The 20,998-nt window shown below is 35.3% G+C and overlaps 1 protein-coding gene across 4 annotated transcripts in view; it reads right to left on the reverse strand.

The window, feature by feature from the left end:
* Positions 1 to 20,998, reverse strand: part of EML4 (EMAP like 4) — a 157,018-nt gene that overhangs the window by 90,170 nt on the left and 45,850 nt on the right. The window contains exons 1-2 of one of the 4 annotated variants that reach the window (XM_070512178.1): positions 10,191 to 10,316; positions 10,016 to 10,091 (exon numbers count right to left, since the gene is read on the reverse strand). The exons of 2 other annotated variants lie outside the window; for them this stretch is intronic. In XM_070512178.1, coding sequence (XP_070368279.1) covers positions 10,016 to 10,082 — 67 coding nt within the window. In that variant the 5' untranslated portion in view covers positions 10,083 to 10,091; positions 10,191 to 10,316. Of the gene's footprint in view, positions 1 to 10,015; positions 10,168 to 10,190; positions 10,317 to 20,998 lie in introns of those variants that run through there. One more of the 4 variants, XM_070512179.1, reaches the window with a different exon arrangement.

Raw genomic sequence — 20,998 nt, forward strand, 5'->3', positions numbered from 1 at the left:
TTTAAAATAGTAAAAGTTACTATATCTGAGATATAATTAAAATTACGAAAATTTCCCCCCGGTCAAATTTTCCCTATTATTATACCATCACCCTAATTGGTTTTTTTTTAAACAAAATGTTCTCTATATTACTTTACAGACTCCTGGAAACTTGCAAGAGAGCAAGCTATTCAAGCATCCCTTTTAATTACATCATTATCATATTCCTTATGAAAATAAAAAAGGAATAGAAATCACCTCAGTTTTGCTTAATTTATCAGATGGCGAACCACTCAACCTTCAGCAACAATGATCAGAAAGCACTCTTTACTTCTGTCTTTACTATTATACTCCCCAAAACCGCACAAAATACTGCTACGTAGTTAGCAAAAGACTTTTTGCTGTTCCTTGTTTTCCCCTCACGCCTCAACCTCTTGGAAACAAAGGTGTGGTCTCTCTCAGGCACATAGCTAATATCTGCCTTACGTATTTAACAACAACAAAGACTATTTAAATAAAGTTTAGCCATAACATAGAAATTACAAACTAATTCCAAAGCTATGCAACTTTAGAGTACACTGTTTGTTGGGTCAATCAGAATCCAAACGTATAGAAAGATCGATTGCTATTGGCTAATTCACTATAAGCATGAAAAACCAGGAGGGAACACAGATTCTTACATAAGAATGGTCTGGCCCAGAGTGATATAAACTGGGTCAGTCATTCACACAATAAGGCACAGTGTGCCATTTTTCTCAAACTGAGATAATGTGCCAAACATCTTCTTTAAAAAACAATTTAACTAGAAGTTTGAGTTAAAAAAAAAAAAACCCTCAGCCATTTACAAAGCAAAGCCCTCACCATTTATTATGGAGCAATAAACAATATTTGTATTTGAGATCATATATTCCTGTAGACTCTCTCAGGCAAAAATATGTACTCTCTTCTGCCTTTAGAGGTATTTCAATGACAATCTTTGAGTAGTACTGGCATGGAATGAAAAGTTTGGTTTTATCTTCAAATTTAGACTTCAAATTCTGGTTCCATATTAATTAGTTGTATAATCTTAGGTAAATTATTTTACCACTTTGAACCCCAATCTCTTCATCTTTAAATAGGATTGTTATGAGGTAGATGCCCAGGACATGTTCAACATTCCAAAAACGTTTAACATACAACAGTAAAGTACAAAAGGTATAATTTGAGAGCTTTGGGCACATTTGTTACATAAAAGGCAGATTTGTCAAACTCTGAGATGCTTAAGAAAAGGACTAGTAAGAACAATTCAGTCTCTCACTTTAGAAATTGCTTATATTTGAGGTCATCTTCGTTTCTACGCTGGTCTAATTCAGTTCTAGCTAATCTATACTCTTTGTAAGTTACATTATGGTCACTACAATTTCTGTCTGCCCAGAATGCTTTCTTATTTTCCTTCTTCTGGTAGGAAGAACAGTAGCTCTTCTCTTCTGTGGAACTCCACCATTTTTTGAGGTCCCATTAGGGCTGTCAATCTATGATGCTTCATTCTGCCCCTCTACCACCCTGCACTATTAATAGGTTGAACCATATGAAATGGCCTTTTTAGTTAATAAAAATATGATTGACTATTAGCAACTTCATATGGTTCAATCTAATACTACCACAGCAGTGGTTGTGAGATATGGGCTGGTCAAATGGAGTCCTCCCACATTTCCCAGAGAGGGAGGTGTAGCCTATCCTCCTTCTTGGTTTGACAGCTATAAGGACAGAGACCCAGGGCTGCCAGTGATAAAGAGTGTCTCGACTGCTCCGAATTCAGTTCTAGTCTCCAAAGTCCTGGACCTTTAATTCTGAGAACTGCTCTAACATTCCTCCTAGCTAATTATGTAACCTAATAAATTCCCTTTTTGCAAGCCATCACTTGTAAGCCAAAGGTACTGATTAAGTCATAAATTATATGAACATGTCTTTCCAAACTGTTTTCAATTTATGAAGGATGAATTACAACCTTAAATTATAATCTCACGTAAAATACTTGTGCGATTTTTATAAACACATAATCTTAATTATTTGGGGAAGGCAGCAGAGCCTGGTGGAAAGATTACCAGACTATAAGGCCAAGGTTATAAGTCCTGGGTTTTAGTACTGATATGGTAACTAGCTTTTACTTTTGGAAGTCACTTAACTTTTATGGACTTTGATTTTTTTTTAATGACTGAGGTTTTTATTTTGTGAAACTTGGATAGTCACATGAAAGGTGGTTCAGATTGTAAAAGTCTTACCATGACCTGCTAGATACTGTGATAAGACACAAGAGCATAGTTTTTCAAAGGGCCTAACAAGCACAAAGTTAACTATTAACAATGTCCTGCATTTATATTGTACCTTTCATATTTATTACTTCATCCCCCTCCTCATACACTATCTATATTTTATATTTGAGAAAATAGCTTGAGAAGTTAAATAGCTTGCCCAAGGTCACCAAACTAGTCCTGATATCTGAGACTCAAATAAAAAGACTCTTGACCCACAACTGAAGTGCCCTTTACACTATTTCATGCTGCATTCTAACAATAATCACAGGAGAACCTGATAAATACATTTTTTACCAAAGCCACTGAAGGAGTTTAAACTATTGAGCGATATAATCAGGTTTTTGTTTTAAAAAGGTAATTTGACTGCTATGTGAGAATGGACTGGAACAGGGTAAGAGTAAATGCAAGGAGACAGGCAGGATGTATTGCAGTAACAGTGTGAAAGGTGATGGTGGCCTGGGCTAGGGTGAAGGTGTCCATGTGTCTCAATTTGTCTAGGACATATGTGTCTGTTACCTCAGTATAAACATTATCACACTCCTTCTTTGGCACTCAGGTTTCCCAGTTTGGATGATCAATTGCAGGGTCAGCAGCAATGGAGATGCAAAAGAGCATAATAGTTGATCTCTACAGTTCCCTACAGCTCTAGCCCCTTCCTATCTACTATCCTGGCCTTCACCTTTCCAAGGGCAAGAATCTCTTTGGGAATCCAATAAAACCTGTGGTAGAACAGTGCATGAGTTCTGGTGTTACGCTGCTTGAGTAAATCTGTTTGCTACTTACCAGTTCTGTGACTGGTTTCCCCATGTGTAATTTCTTCATGTTAATTAGTACTCATCTCAGGCTTGGGGTTGTTAGAGAAAATAATGCACAGCACTGCCATATAGTGAGAGTTCAATAAATTACTATTCTGTACACTGATGTCTTTACTACACTGTTTATTATTGCCACAAAATTGAAAATGACCTAAAGTCCATGGATGAGAGTAATAAACTATGATATGTTCACACCACAGAATACCATGCAAGAATTAAAAACAATGAGGTAGATGTACAAGCTGAAAATCTGAAAGATCTACAAGACAACTTGAGAGGAAAAAGAAAACTGCAAGAATGTACGTACTGAATGATTTATTAAAATCCACATACATAGCAAAAACATACTTCTAGAAAATAAAGTTAAAAACTTCATATTTATACATGTATACAATGTACACATAGAAAAAAGTTTAGAAGCATACACATTAAACTGGTGATTGGGTTACTTCTGACTAGGAGAGTGAGATTACAAGGATGGGGTAAAGGGAAATTCTTGGTTTTTGGTACTAAGTATTTCTGTATTATCTGAATTTCACAATAAAAATGTGTCATATCTTACTTAAACTCACATTTAAGCTAAAATGTGTTGCTTCTGAAGCCTGACTTCTTTATAGGAAGTTTCCTCCAGGCACAAGGTTCCAATTTTATAAAGGAACATATTAGAGTATAAGGCAATTAATTTAAATTTGCACTCATGGATTACTAAAGATAGAAGAGACCATGTGAAAGACCGGTAAACTAGGGTGCTCAGAAATCAGGCGAGTTACTCATGGTCACACAGCGAATTGGGGTTAGAATTCCTTTACAGAATCCATTGCTCTCACTCTTTCCATTTTGAAAACTCTTCTTATTTTTTTCTCTCTCAATCTCTGATACACGATATTCTCACGATAAACTTTTTAGGAATATATCTGTTCAGTAAATAGAATATATCTATTTTCTGGGGGCTTTTTACACTCTGTTTTCTTAATCCAAGTATATTAGTTCCTTTTCCTTATACCATGGTAGTCTTTTATTTCTTTGCTCCTTCTCGAAATAGTTTCTAGCCTTAAGGATTAAAATACGAAATACAAATGAATTCTCAAGCGTTCTTAAATTCGTAAAGGGCGAGGGGGAGAAAAAAGAGAAAGGAGGTCCATAAACCTATTATCCATCAGTATAATCTTATTTATTGGCATAAGTAAGTTTCTTTCATTAGAGGGGCAAGCAAATTTATATGTAACTAGTAAATTTTAATATTCAATATTATAGTTTTAAAACTACAATGATAGCCGTTCGTGATGCTTTTACTACAGAGAATCATAATTTGTCTTTTGAATTGTCAAGAAATGTGTTACCTTTGCAGAGATAAATATATTGTATTCTATTCTAAATATCCAAAAGTTGGCACTCCAGCATCACTTCAGAATGAGACAAGCCTATATATTCTAGCACCTTTTGAACGTCAATGGTTTTGTATAAATCTTTCTAAAATGGAATACTTACTTTCTTGTCTTCCTAACAAGGACATACAATTTTAATGTAGCCACTTCTAGATGACTCAGTCTTCAAGTGAGAATATTAATTACTTTGTGCTGGAAGCAGTGTGATAAAATGATGCTCGAAGCTATTATATTTCTAATTAAATACAGTCATGCACAGGGATTTGTTCTCAGAAATGCATCATTAGGCGATTTCATCATTGTGCAAATACCATAGTGTGTAGTGAAGGGGAACAAAATTTGACACCCCAAATGTGTCTCTTTAACATGAAGATTACTTTAGGTTGATTATTTTTAAGAAACAAAGGACTCAGAAAGTTACTCTTGTTACTTCTCCCTTAACTGCTTGAAAAAAATCAGATTAAAAAAACCCTGTCTCAGGAAGCAAACTATCACTTTAGCATAACATGAACTAGGCAGTAGATAAGAGGAACCTAGAAAAGCCTGTTTGTTGGGCTCCCCACTGTGTTCTTCTGTTTCTGTGTGGCCAAACACACTTGTTTTTCAAATGTGTGTGCTCCTTTTCACCTACCTGTGAATTGCCTTCCTTCCCTTTGAAGTCCCTGACTCTCCCCACCCTCAACATCTTCTTTAGTCTTTAGCTGAGGATGGTATTTAAGGTGAGTGCTTTGACTATTTTGGCAAGTTACTTGGTTTTCTTGGGTTCCTCCCATATATACATGTTATTAAAGTTTCGTTTGTTTTTCTCCTGTTAATCTGTCTCATGTCAATTTAATTCTTAGACCAGCCAGAAGAACCTAGAAAGACAAGAAAATTTCCTCCTCCCCTACAGTACTTACACAAACCTAGATGCTATGGCCTACCACATATCTAGGCTATACAGTACAAATCTCACGGCACTGTCATATATGCGGCAGTCTATTGTTGACTGAAACATCGTTATGCAGCACATGACTATAACCGAAAGTACTACATTTCAAACTTCTAATCTTTCGTGATACCTTTTCTGCTTTCCTCTCTGCAGTTAGGATTAACTATGCCTGTCTATAGCAACACTCCTTTCCAATCTAACTTCCTACATTATGGGATAGTGAATAACCAAGCTTTCTGACTGTTTTTTTTTAACATTTTATTTTCCCTTTTTCTCCCCAAAGCCTCCTGGTACATAGTTGTGTATTTTTAGTTGTGGGTCCTTCCAGTTGTGGCATGTGGGATGTCGCCTCAGCATGGCCTGATGAGCGGTGCCATGTCTGCACCCAGGATTTGAACCAGCAAAACTCTGGGCCGGCGAAGCTGGAGTGCATGAACTTAACCACTCGGCCACGGGGCCGGCCCCTGAACTGTTTTAAGAAGAGAAAATATCTGAAATTAAGACCTCTTCTATTTAAAAAATTATGTATGTATGTTATATACACATACACTGTACATATGACTTATACAATCTAAACAGAGAAGGGAAAAAAATGAACACTGCTTCACGCCTAATATTGTGTCACTGGAGATCCAGAGGAAGAGGAGGAAAAGATTCTGGCTGAAAAAAATATGTTAAGAAATAATTGCTGAACTTCCCAAGTTAAATTAAAATTTACAAATTCATTAAAAGTATATATTGAATTCCCTATCTCCACCGGACACAAAAATCAAATCCAAGTAGATTAAAAAATTAAAGGTAAAATTATAAAACTTCTGGAAACTAATGAAGAATATCTTCATATCCTGCAAGTGGAGAGGTTTCTAAATAAGATACAGAAAGTACTACCCCTAAAAGTAAAGACTGATACTTAACTACATTAGAATTCAGAATGTATGCTCACTAAAAAGAACACAATAAAGAGAAAAAGCAGTTCACAAACTGAGAAAAGGCAGTTCTAACACCTATAACTGTTAAAGGATTAGCATCCTGAATAAAGAATTCCTACAAATTGATAAGAAAGACAAACAATCCTACAGAAAAAAACAGCAGAAGTCCTCACTAAACACGTCATGGAAAAGAAAACATTAACGGCCAATGAACATATGAAATGAGGCTCAAGCACCTCATTAATAATTTTGGAAAGGAAAATTAAAGCCACATGAAATACTCTTTTATGCTCACTGAAATGGCAAAAAATTGAAATATCAAGTGTTCCCAAGGATATAGAGTAATGTGAACTCTCATACCTCACTGGTAGAAAGTAAACTATTCCAATGACTTTGGGGAAAAAAACAACTTTGGCATTATCTGGTAAAACTGAAGATGCACATATTCCGTGACCCAGTAATTCCACTCTGAGGTGTATACACCCTCACCTACAGCAGGGTTGGCAAACTTTTTCTGGACATGGCCAGAGAGTAAATATTTTAGGCTTTGCAGACCATAATCTGTGTAGCAACTACTTAGATCTGCCTTTGTAACACAAAAACAGCTATAGATAAATATGTAAATGACTGGGTGTGGCCATGTTCCAATTAAACTTTATTTACAAAACAGGTGGCCTGCCGAGCATAGTTTCCCAATCTCTGCTCTTGTACACATACACCAAGAGACATGTTCAAGAATATTTACAACAGCATAGTTCATAATAGAAACAAACTAGAAACAACCTAAATGTTCATCAACTTGTAAAATGGGTAAATAAGGTGTGATATAAACATTCAACAGAATACTACAGAGTGGTAAAAATAAACTATGGCTACATGCAACATCATCTAGCAATCTCAGGAATATAATGATGACTGTAAGAAGCGAGTCAGATGAACTTTATATAAAGTTCAAAAAATACAAAAATAATATATTGTTTAGAATAAAACCATAAAGTAAGGGAATGACATACATAAAATTTATGACAATAGTTACTTCTTATGGTATAGGGCAGGGGATAGTACAGGGAGGCATCAAAGGTAATAGAACATCTATGTCATAAAAACAATTAAAACATATTTTATATTATACTTCTTTAGGGGGAGGGAAATTGAGTGATTTTTCTCTTCTGAAAGAGGTTGGGGATGAGGAAGATTAGACTATATAATTGATTTACTCACTTTAGTTTTTGGAGAACAAGGAAACTATCTTTGCAAATTAAATTCCGAAACATATAAAAATGGAGTTGTACTTCCAAAGAACCTTGAGGTTTTGTGTCATAAAAACAACTTAGATATTGAGGCCAGCCTGGTGGCGCAGTGGTTAAGTTCACACATTGTGCTTTGGTGGCCCAGGGTTCACAGGTTTGGATCCTGGGTGTGGACTTACACACTGCTTGGCATGCCATTCTGTGGCAGGCATCCCACATAAAATAGAGGAAGATGGGTATGGATGTTAGCTTAGGGCCACTCTTCCTCAGCAAAAAAGAGGAGGATTGGCAGCAGATGTCTTCCTCAAAAAAGAAAAAAACACAACTAAGACAGATGGTTTTTATGATAGTTTTGAGGGCTAATGGTCTGACCCTAAGATTAGTTGTTACCTATTTATCTTTGAAAAAAAAAAAAAGTCCTTCATTTTCAAAAAAGTATATAATATGATACACAATACCAGCCAAAGAACAAATACTAAAAAAATTTAAAACAGCCCCTGATCTCTACTTCCTAAAGCACTTATGTTAAGACACTCAGCGACCTTATTGGGTAGAATGGTAATGGCAAAAGATTAGAAGATTAGAGGAGCTAATATAGATGAAGGACCATGAAAACACACTAACAATACCATGCATTGTTTATAGCTAAAAAAAAAAAAAAAAAAAATGGCACTAGCCTAAAGGACTATCAGTAGGCGACTTATTACATAAATGGTTATACTATGGTATACTATGTAGTTCTTAAAAAGGATGGTATATATTTATAAACAGAGACAAATTAAGCTTGGTAGGAGCGATAACATACCACAGAGAGAGAAAAATTTTCAGCGCAACTATAAATTTATAGTATATTTTATAGTGTAGAACTGTAAATCTATAGGTATACATACACAGATGTACAGAGGGACTGGAGATTCTCTGGAAGGTGAAATTTCAGAGGATTTTTGCTTCCTTATACTCTTTTTGATGAATTTTCAACAACAAAAATTCTTTGCTAACAAAATTTAGATTACTTTCTCATTAAAAAAAAAGCAAAGCTAATTTAGGTTGTGATATAAACCCATTTAGTAATGCACCCAAATTTTCAATACAAATTTGGTTAATTTCTAGATTTTTATGCATAGTGAAAGAGAATATTTCTGTAAAAGTAGAAATATAAGTGTCATGACGTTCAACAGGAATATTTTCAGGCTAATAAAAGACAAAAATCAATACAATACAGTCAAAGGAAGATCCGGTCTTTAAACATTATTTCTTCAAAACACAAAACCAAATTACAGCTGATTTGTCACATTAGTAAATTCTTGTCAGAAAGCCATTTAGCAACTTAAATGGTTTTCTTATTTTGTTCTAAAATGGAACTGGCTGTCTTCAAATATGGTCACATAAAGACAGAAATATTTAAGTATTACATCAAGAGGTCACGCACTACATATTCTACAACAGTTAAAATTTATCTTTGGAAATAAACCGTAAGAAAACATATTCATAAAAACACAGCAGCTCCTAAGAAGATATATTTATATTTACGTAGGAATTAATGTTTCCTATTTATCTTAATGTTCTACTTCTGAAAATCCAATTTTTCTCTCAAAGAAGTTTTAATTAAATAAGGCATTTTAACTGTTAAAGCTTGGATATTTTATTTCTTTAGAAAATGACAATATTACTCACCTCCAGTTAGCAATATGATTACGTGAAAATAAGTATCTCATTTCTGGATTCAATGAAACAACACAAATAATGCTGTTGACTTATTTTCTATTTTTAAAAACTTTTCCCTTGTAAGATATTCTACTAAAAAGTCATCTACTAGCGTAAATTAAAAGAAAAATTATGTTAGGGAAAAAACTAAAAAGCCATTTTCACTACAGTACCCTGAGCATGATGGCTGGTTCCAGGGAATGACTTGACTTCCGTCTATCACCAGAAATCATTCACAATTACAATGGTCTTTTTTCAAAGTCTTACTTAATTTACCACAGTACTAAAAACACATTCAGATAATTCTGCTTTTGATGAAGTTTTTTGGTTAGACTTCACAGAAGCAAAAGTGAAGCTTAATTACACAATTTCTGATTTGCTATTATTTGAGAGGTACTTTTTGATTGTTTTCCATTAAAAGCTGCTGTTTTAATTTTTTCCCTGAAGAATAATACAATGACCATCTTTTTTGGGGGGAAGGGAAAGAACAAGTTGAGCAAAGCCCACTCGGCCCTCACAATAGGAATGTATTTGTTTATATAGCGGGTACAGTCTTAAATATTTTATAAAAGTATGCAGACAAATATTTATGCCATTATTGACACATAAAGAGAGGAGGAAAAAAGGAAAGGATCTAGATTCATTCCCAAATCCTCAGACTTCTTTCGTCATGAGCAGTAAAGTTTGTGAGATAGGTTTGAATTACCAGGAAAGGAAAGATACATTACCAGTGCAGAAGTTCATAAGTGTAGAGGAACCACACACTGACGCGAGACCAGGCAAGCTGTCCTCCATTCTTGCCACCTACGTTACAAGCAACATAAACCAGTTCTGTCTACGTTTCCTGCTGCCTTCCCAGATAGTTCCAGTGTAAATCCCAGCTCTCTAAATCTCACGACATACTTTACATTCTGAGGAAATCCTCCGGGTCCAGATGGCCCACCACAAAGCACTTCTATGTTGGCACAAATAAAAACTTGTTAGGATAACTCTTCTCCTGCCCCTTTGCTCTCTGAACTAAAGAAAAGTTTCCCACTTATTTATAAAGAGAGACAAAGAAACTGAAGGAGAGAGAGCAAACAGAGCACGCAGGCAAAAGGGGGTAGGATACAGACAAAAAACTTGTGCTGCTCTGGGGAGTGGCTAAACTCCCGGCTAGGCAGAAACACATGAATTTATGCACCACATGAATATTCACTACAATAATTTGGTTGTCTTCGGGCACTATTTTTCTCATCTTTTAATATGTTAAGAGTAAAGTACAATTGCTTCAAATACAAAACCCAGTTTTTGCCTTCTGAAACTGAAATACAAAACATACTACATAGTTTCTATAAATAACAAAGTTAAAGTCCCTAAAGCGAGTATTTTCTCTACTAGGAAATAAAATAAACAATGTGTGTGCAAAGTGGCAAGTCACATTTCCTTTTTCCTCTTGCTTTTGTTTAAAATAAAATGAAATCCACATGAACTGTGAAGAAACTAAAAGAATTATCACTTTTCCCTGGTTTTTAAAACCTAAGTGTTAGACTAACATGGCTGGTTTATTATAATCATTTCACTAAAGTAAGATAACGAATATAATTAACAATGACAACAGTCATTTTTCTTAATTAACTTTCCAAATTATTTAAAAATAATACAACTGTACTAGTAAGTAACCTATAATAATAAACAATTTACAACTGGTCAGATATTCCAATTTTAAACCATTCATGTTTACAATAATGTAAATGTATAAGGGAATTCAAATTATAAATCACTTGAGTATGTCTTACAAAACCATTTCTAACCAGGTGAAAGTTAATGAATGTACCACATGTTTATTCTTTTGATAACTACTTCTAAAGCTAATCAAAGAACAAACTCATAGAGATAAGTGTCAAAACAAAGCTACTGGTGCTTTCTCTCATCAATTTGTTGCTTTTAAGCTTTATATTTATAATTGAGAATAGCAAATTTAACCCAACCCAAAGTAAAAGAGAAACAACATGACTTCTGTAAACATACACATGAAAAAAATACTACTGAATTAGATGAAATCTTAACCAAACTGACTATTAAGAGCTGCACTACAAAGACTGAGATAAGAACAAACTAATAGCAAAGTTGATAAAAGACAGAGGAATGAAGCAAAATGATCCAGACTAATACTTACAAAAAGCCTTTATGGAAAAAAAGCGAGAACCATTAAAAGAGTTTTTCCTCAAGTGAGCCTTGGGAAAGTATTTCTCTTTCGCTTAATACCTGGTAGAGACTCATCACAGTATATCAGGTGCTTCAAAGATTACCAGGAGGTAAGTATACTGGGGAGTGTGCAATGTGTCTGAAACAAAAGACATTTAGGAAAGACCATATAGGGAGAATAAAAGCAGACAGAATGGGAAATACAATGATACAAAAGAAATGTGGTATGCCAGGTACAGACGAGGAAGGAGTTCAAATTCTTGCTACTGATGGAGGCTCTAAAGCAGATTGTATGTTATTACATTTCTCTTCAATTACCAGACAAATGTAAGACTGTAGTTTTATAATTCAAGTGAAAACTACCCTTCTTTACAATAAATGTAGCCCAATTAAATGAATGCTCACAGCCTCCTAAGGTGAGAAGGGCTGTTAAGTTCTGTAACCAAGTGCTTTCTAATTAGTACATAACAAAAAGGTTTCTCCTATACATCGCAGTGTATGGGGCTTCTTTTCACCATCTTCCATTTGTAGATAACTACTAATTTGTAGATTATACACCTTGGGCATTCCTTTCTTCTCAAATCAAAATCTGATTTCAAGACAGAATGTGTGTGGTTCCTGATCTCAGCTTAGTTTCTATGCTAAAGAATCATCTTCTCTCTCTATTATTACAGTCAAGTATCTTTTCCAAAAGGCCTATTCATTGACTCAAGTATTTGAGTACTACTATACAGTCACACGCCATATAACAATGGTTTGGTCAACAATGGACCATATGTACAACAGTGGTCCCATAAGATTAGTACCATATAGCTAGGTGGGTAGCGGACTATACTAGCTAGGATTATGTAAGTATACTCTGTGATGTTTGCACAACAACAAAATTGCCTAACAGTGCATTTCTCAGAAAGTATCCCTGTAGTTAAGCAACACATGGTTGTATATAGAAATTTTTCAAGATGCCAATGAGAACCAAAAACAATTTTATACCAGAAGTTTACTCACTAGAAATGAGAAATGAAAGGATAGATTTAAGAGACGCTACTCAAGACACAGAATTGATGGAATATGGTCACTGATCAGATGAGGGGATGAAAAGTAGGAGGATCTCTATGTTTATATTTGAATGACTTGAGTAAATGGTTAGGTAACATTGACTGAGATAGGGAAAAAAAGGAAAAGAAACAAGGTGGAGAATGAGGAAGTAGAATGATAACCAGTTTTGGACCTGCTGAGTTTGAGGTCACTGTAACAAAAGTATAACTAGGTCTTGAGGCTTAAGATAAAGGCCTAAACTAGAAAAGTACAACTGGGAACTATCTTAGGATATAATTGACAGCTGAGTCATGAGAATTGATGATTCAGTGATAAGAGAATAGGGCCAAGGTTATTTTAAGGGCAGCCAGAAGAAAAGGAACCTGCAGAGAATACAGAAGAAAAACTGTCAGAAAGGTAGTCATAGATTCAGGTGAATCTATAATCAGGAGAAGACACATAATTTCAAAGACATGAAAAGATGAAAACTGAAGATGGTCCACTGGATTTGGCAGTTATTAGGGAACCTCTGCCAGAGAAGTTTCAGTGGAGTGATGGGGACAGAAGCATGAACTGCAATGCACTGAACTGTGACTGGGAGGTAAACAAGTCTTTTAAGGAATTTGACGATGGGGAGAATAAATGGGATGACAGGTGGGGAGTGTGTTGTCAAGGTTGATGTCTTTGTTTAAGATGGAAGAGAAACATATTTACAAAGTTTGGGGAAGGAACCAATGACAAAGTATTTGTATTAACATGAGAGGGCATGCAGCCCTTTTTTTAATGCATGAATGCTCACAGCAGTTTTATTCTATTTATATTTTATTCAAAAACAGCACAAAACTGTAAACAATCCAAATGAACAAACTGTCGTACATCTCTATAGTGGAATATTACTCAATAACAAAAAGGAATAAACTACCGATATACGCAACAACAGATAAAACTTAAAAGCATCATGATAAGTGAAAGAAACCATACGCAGACAGTTACATACTTTACAACTCAATTATATGACATTCTAGAAAAGGCAAGACTATAAGGACAGAAAATAGATCAAGGTTACCAGGGCCTGGCTGGAATGCGCATGAAAGAACTTTTTGGGCTGACAGTAATGTTCCATATCTTAATTATCGTGGTGGTTACATGACTACACGCATTTTTAAAATTCACAAAACTCTACAATTAAAACAGGGGAATTTTACTGTATGTAAATTATATCTCAAACTCAACTAAAAAAAATAAGCTCCCATATTTAAAAAAAAAAAATCAATGAAAATGGCCTTCTCTAGTGTTAGAGAAGATGTGAAGAGATAAAATAGAAAACACAGGCCATAAGCCTTAAAAAGGGACACCGTTCTATCTAAGAATGAAAGGAAGAGGATGAGAGCAGGCACAGATGTTTATTTTTATGCCTAAATTTCTATCTGTGAGGAAGGAGACAAGGTCACCTGCTGAGAGAAGCTGGTTAAAGAGCTTGAGCTGAGTGCTAAGTGTGGAACTGTCTACACCATCTGACTCATCACATTGCAGGATACTGTTAATCTTTTAATAAAGTTACATTTTAAATTCCTAACTAGATTGTGAAGTCCTCTAAGGGAGAAGTTATTTCTTTTTTTATTTTCCTCTACATCTGGAAAGCACCATATGTAGCAGTAATTCTCCAAACAGTGGTTGATTTACTGTGGCCATACTTCAGAATCAGCAGCAAAAACAGGATGAAACAAGGGGTGAGATAGACTCCTATTATCTCAGTGACATGCAGAAGACTGGGGTTGCTTTAGAAGAACAGAATCTCCGCATTAGAAGTTTCACGGAGTTGGGAGGAGGATCTGGAAGAAAGAATTTTAGCCTGTATGACTGTATGACAGAAAAGACGGCATCTCTCCCCTACATCCCTCGCTGCTATCGATATTTCTACCTTTTTTGTCTTCTTCTTTGAATATCCCCCCTTTCCTCTTTTGTACCTGGACTTCAAGATGATCTATCTATTCCCTGCCTTCCTTCCTCCTCCTCTCTCTGCCACAATGTGCTCAAAATGAGGTATATTTTTAAGTGGGAATTCACCAAACTAAAGAGCTTCTGCAACACAAAAGAAACTAGGATCAAAACAAAGAGACAAATTGGGAGAAAACATTTGCAAATCACGTATCTGACAAGGGCTTAAGCTCTATAATATATAAGGAACTCACACAAATGAACAATAAAAAAGCAAACAACTGGATCAAAAAGTGGGCAGAGGAGATAAACAGACATTTTTCCAAAGATATACAGATGGCCAATAAACACATGAAAAGATGTTCAACATCACTAATCATCAGGGAAACGCAAAGAAAACTACACTAACATACCACCTTATGCCTCTTAAAATGGCTATAATCACTAAGACTAAAATAACAATTGTTGGAGAGGGTGTGGAGAGAAGGGAACCCTCACATAATGCTGGTGGGAATGCAAACTGATGCAACCACTATGGAAAACAGTATGGACATTCTTCAAAAAACTAAAAATAGACCTACCATATGACCCAACTATCCCACTACAGGGTATCTATCCAAATAATTTGAAATCAACAATCCAAAGTAACATATGCACCCCTATGTTCATTGCAGCACTATTCACAATCGGCAAGACATGGAAGCAACCCAAGTGCCCATCGACCGATGACTGGCTAAAGAAAATGTAGTGTATATATATACAATCGAACACTACTCAGCCACGAAAAGAGACAAATTCATCCCATTTGCAATAACATGGAAGGACCCAGAGGGAACTATGCTAAGCGAAATAAGCCAGTCTGAGAAAGACAAACACTAGATGATTTCACTCATATGTGGAATATAAACAAGCACATGGACAAAGAAAACAGTTCAGTGGTTACCACAGGAAGGGGGATTGGGGGAGAACTGGAGGTGAAGGGGAGCACTTATGTGGTGACAGTCAAGATATAATGTACAACTGAAATCTCACATTGATGTACACTATTATGAACTCAATAAAAAAAAAAATAGGTATATTTTTGTTATTGCTGTCACAGTTTTAGAGATTCAGCCCAACCAAGAGGTTAGATATTTTTGCACTACTGGGCCTCAACCCAGGACTCCAAACAGACTTATTTATTTCACTAGATTTTTCTTTTTCTTTTACAAGTCAATGAGCTAAAATGCTTATGTACCTCATTTACAAAATTCACTTTTTGCAAAAAAGAGGAAGACTGGCAGTGGATGTTAGCTCAGGGCTAATCTTCCTTAAAAAAAAAAAACAAAATTCAGCACAACCAGAGGCACTCACAACTAGAATATGCAACTACGTACTGTGGGTCTTTGGGAGAACAAAAAATAAATAAAATAAAATAAACAACTTTAAAAAAAATTTCATTTTTCCCCCTCCCTGATTTCTCCGACAAACTCATTGCTTCCTACAAGTATTTAGTCCTAAAAACCATTCACTCACCTTTCCTCTCTCCCTCCCTCACACACACACTCCTGGTGAATCATTGGCCCTTGGGAGAAAATACAGCATCTGCCTTGCTTTAAAAAGAGAAACATTCGACTATACAAGTTTTCATTAACAAAGTTATTCCTAGAATACAAAGTTCATGTAACTGAAAACTTATGTAATATGCATATAGCAGTTAAGAATATAGTGCTGGGCCAGCCCACTGGTGCAGCGGTTAAGTTCACACGTTCTGCTTCTCGGTGGGCTGGGGTTTGCTGGTGCGGACATGGCACTGCTTGGCACGCCATGCTGTGGCAGGTGTCCCACATATAAAGTAGAGGAAGATGGGCACAGATCTTAGCTCAGGGCCAGTCTTCCTTAGCAAAAAGAGGAGGATTGGCAGCAGTTAGCTCAGGGCTAATCTTCCTCAAAAAAAAAAAAGAATATAGTGCTGAATTTAGACTGACTTCAAAAACTGGCTTCACCATTTACTAACTGTATAACCCTGGGCAAGTTTCTTAACTTCTCCATGCCTGTTTCTTCATCTTTAAAATGAGGCTAAGAGCACCTAACATAAACTTATAGAAAATTTAATTAGACAAATCATTAAAGAGCTTTTAAAAAATGACAGCAAAATAGTGAAAGTCTTATAAATGTTAGCTATTATTAAAATAATTAGTAAGGTTTCAAAATGAAGGCCTGGTAAATCCATACCTAGATTGCCTTAATTCCTAATGATCACAAAGATTTGCAGGGTCAGGTCCCCAGTCGATTGGTCAAAGATTTACTGAAACAGTCTCCGAAACATCAGCAGAAAGAGACACTACATTATTTTACTAATTATTTATTCACTAAATTCCACTTCATAATCAGAAAGTTAAAAAGACTGAATTGGAATTAGCAGGAAAGATTCAAAACAAAGAAATGTTACTTATTTGATAATCACTTTTAACATTTAGTGAACTTCTAATTATATGCCACTCATTGTTAGGGTTTGAATAAGATAGTCTCCAAGCCTAAGAAGCATGGATGAGTGGGGGAGAGAGAAATGTAAACAAACAAACACACTAAAGTGTAATACACAGTTGCCCTGATAGATATATACAGAAATTAGTGGGACCCAAAGAGAGAGGAAGGACAACTTCAACTCTTTTTATAATGTAGCCTAAAGCCAGCATGCTTAAGAGACTACTATCTATATTTACTCAAAATTGTCCAAAGATTAATGAAAATGCAATGGCCTTTGTAAACAAAGATGTTACTCACTGTATCTAGATGTGTTTTAGTGAGGATGTTTTTATATACTGTGAGAGATCTGGGCTAAGTAGGTCAAAATCTCTCACATGGTACTCTTGCAATAGGGACAGACGAAAAAATGGCTACTTCCTGTAAGCAAGGAGAGGAAAGATGACTGGCTAGAGTAAAATTTGCAATTTGTGGCTTCTGACATTTAAGATCTCTTCAAAAGAAAAAAGAAAAACAGGATGTTGGGATAATTATTAAACTTCAGCCCCTTTAAAGCATGTCTTTACAAGTGCAAATGGCTTAGCCTCTTTATTTAGCAAGAGACTGAAAATTAGAAGTAATTTTTACTGATATTATGGGCAAAATTTAAAAAATGAGAGCAAATAGTGTCCAGCATGTTAGGACACAGGCAGTTGTATTGGTGCGTTTGTAAACTGCTACAAACCTTCTGAAAAGTAATCTGGTAATAGCTATTTAAATTAAAATTACACACACATACTCTGACCCAACAGTGTACACAGAAGGGAGAGAAAAGACTACAAACAGACCTAACAGACTATCAAAATGAGATCAGGTAAATGAAATATGCCATCTAAATATGGAATATTGTGCACTATTAAAAGAATATGTCATGTCTCTATATAAAATGTGGTGTGGAAGGCTATTCATTAGCAGTGGATAAGGAAAAAAGCTAGCTGCCAGTAAGCAAAAGATAATGCATATCCATTATATACCCAGAATATTTTATCTCCTGTTTTTGAAACAAGCAACGAACAAACCTATATATGTAGAACAGAGGTCAGCAAACTTTCGATAAAGGACCAGGGAGTAAATATTTTAGGCTTTGCAAGTCAAATGATCTCCATCCCAACTATTGCACTCTGCTGTCCTAACACGAATGCAGCCATCGACAGTATCTCTACCAAGGAGCATGGCTATGCTCCAATAAAACTTCATTTATGGACACTGAAATTAGAATTTCATATGATATTCATGTGTCCTGAAATATTATTCTTTTGATTTTTTTCAACCACTTAAAATCATAAAAACCTTCTTGGCTTAGAGGATGTACAGAAACTGGATTTGGCACAAGGGCCATAGTTTGTCAATCCCTGATGTAGGAGGGTGCAAACTAAACTGTTAACAAGGGTTACCTTGTGCAAAGTTTGATTTGTTAAAATGAGCAAGCATATATTTACAATTTAAAAATACATAATTTTTAAATTATCTCTTCTCATAGGACAGGAATCAGTTTTACAGACAAAGTAATTTTTACTAAGGCTGAGAGATGTCTCCTCCACACTCAGAGCAGGTGGTCTATTAATTTTATGACTACTTCTCCATGGCTACAGAGAAAAGAATACACAGATAATAAGGAAGATAACTTTAAAATTTTATTTAGCCCCAGATTAGAAAATCTGGCATTTCATGGTACTTCTTGCTTCAGAGAGTAAAATCTCTGTTTATTTAGAATGAGGGTTCTCAAGCTGGTAGAAATAATAAAGACCTCCAATAAAGAACAGAAACACAATACTTCTGAGGAAAAATACAAGATTAGTCAATCAGAGTTCTATCAGCAGATAGATTCGTTTACATTTTCAGAGCTTACCTTTCCTAAGCTTTCCATGACAAAGCAAATTTTTTAAAAAACCACCAAAACATAGTAGTCAAAGGATTTGATACTGTGGATAGGAAATGACTGAGAGATGGAAAAAAAATTATTTTCTAAGCTTCTACCATATGCCCAACACTGTATTAGGTCTATGATAGGATATAAAAGTGATATAAGAGACGGCTGTTACCCTCAAGAAGTTTTCAAAGATGCAAAAGTCCTGAAGAAAATATTAGCAAACCAAATGCAATAATATATAAAAAAGATGATAAATCACAACCACAGTGAATTTCCTGCAATATATGAAATTTATTACATTAACAGAAAATAAAATCCTATTTCAACAGAGAAAAAGCATTTCATAAAATTTAATATCTATTTAAAACAAAAACATTAAATACTACGAACAGAAGAGAACATTCTTAATCTGATAAAAAGGCATTATGGCAGATCACATTTTCTGTATTTCCCTCTCTCTCTAGACACACACATACATATAAATCTATGTGTAAGTATGCCATCCCAAGTGCTCTTCTTACTTCACCAAAAAGCATGGTCTATGTTCCTTCCTCTTGTATCTGGGTGGCGGCTTGTGACTGCTCCAATTGGAGTATGGCAAAAGTGAGGCCTATGTGACTTCTGAGGCTAGGTTGTAAAAAGGATGCAGCTTCTACGTGGCTTTCTCTCTCTTTGGGAATGCTTGTTTTAAATGCTTTCTCCTAAGAGAAACCAGTCATCATGCTGTGAAGAAGCTCACACTACTGCACACAGAGAAACCACATGGAAGGACTCAGGTGGAGAGGAAATGAAGCTACCTGCCAAAAGCCAGCATCAACAGCCACACATATGAGTAAATGAGCCTTCAGATGATTCCCTCCCTCTGCCTTCACATCTTGCAGCCAAGGCCTCAGACAACACAGAGCAAAAACAAGCATTCCATGGTGTGCCCTATCTAAATCTCTACTCCACAGAATCCATGGATCATAATAAATGGTTGCTTTATGCCGCTAAATTTTTAATTGGTTATGCAGCCATAGTAATGGGAACAGGCATGTACCGAAAACCCACAACCAAACCCAAAAACTACATCATCATATTTAATGTTGAAATATTGAAAGCTTTCCTTTTGAGATAGGGAACAAAAAAAACAAGGACGCTTCACCCTCACCGTTTCTATTTTGTACTGCAAGCCTACTCAGTTCAATAAGATGAGAAATAAAGATTAGAAAAGAAGAAATAAAACTATCATTCACAGACAATATGACTATTACAGAAATCCCAAAAATGTACAGATAGCTTTTTAGAATTAACAGCGAGTTTAGCAAGGTTGACAGATATAGGTCAATACTCAGAATCAACTGGATTACCATATCCTAGCAATAAATAGAAAAAGAAAATTTTTTTCAAGTATGTACAGTAGTACTAAAAAATAATAAATATCTAGGAATAAAAATAATAAACGACATTCAAGACCTCTATACATAAAACTAGTAAATGTTGTTGAGAGAAACTAAAAACCTAAATCATTAGATAAATATATCATGCTCATGCACTGAAGACTCAATGAAAATATGCCACTTTTACACAAACTGATGTGGAAATTTAATGTAATATGGAAAAAATTCCAACAGTTTGTGTGTATGCATGCATGTGTGAATGCGTGTGTATATGCGCACACATGTGCATGGAATCTGACATGCTTAATCTAAAGTTTATATAGAAAAGCAAAGGGTCAAGAGTAACATACCCTCTTGGAGAAAAGGAAAAAGATAGGAGCACTTACTCTACTACATATCAAGACTTATTATGAAACTATAGTAATTAAGACAAAGATAGACAAATGGACCCATGGAACTGAAAAGAGAATCGAAAAATAACCACACTCATATACAGACTAAAGGTGGCACTTTAGAGATCTGGGGAAGAGTCATGCAGATAGATAATGCTGAGTCAAATGGATCTCCATATGGAGGGGAAAAAAAAGAAACTTGACCCTTATCTCACAGCATATACAAAAATCAATTCTAGGTAGATTATAGATCAAAATGTGAAAGATAAAGCTTTTAGAAGATACTTAAACAAGACACAGAAATCACTACTGATAAAGGAAAAGACTGATAGTGGGACCAATCTTAAAACTGAGAATGTCTTTTCATAAAAAGACACCATTAAGAGTGAAAAGGCGGGGCCAGCC

This window comes from Equus asinus, chromosome 6 (assembly GCF_041296235.1).
Source record: "Equus asinus isolate D_3611 breed Donkey chromosome 6, EquAss-T2T_v2, whole genome shotgun sequence".
Lineage (NCBI taxonomy): Eukaryota > Metazoa > Chordata > Mammalia > Perissodactyla > Equidae > Equus > Equus asinus.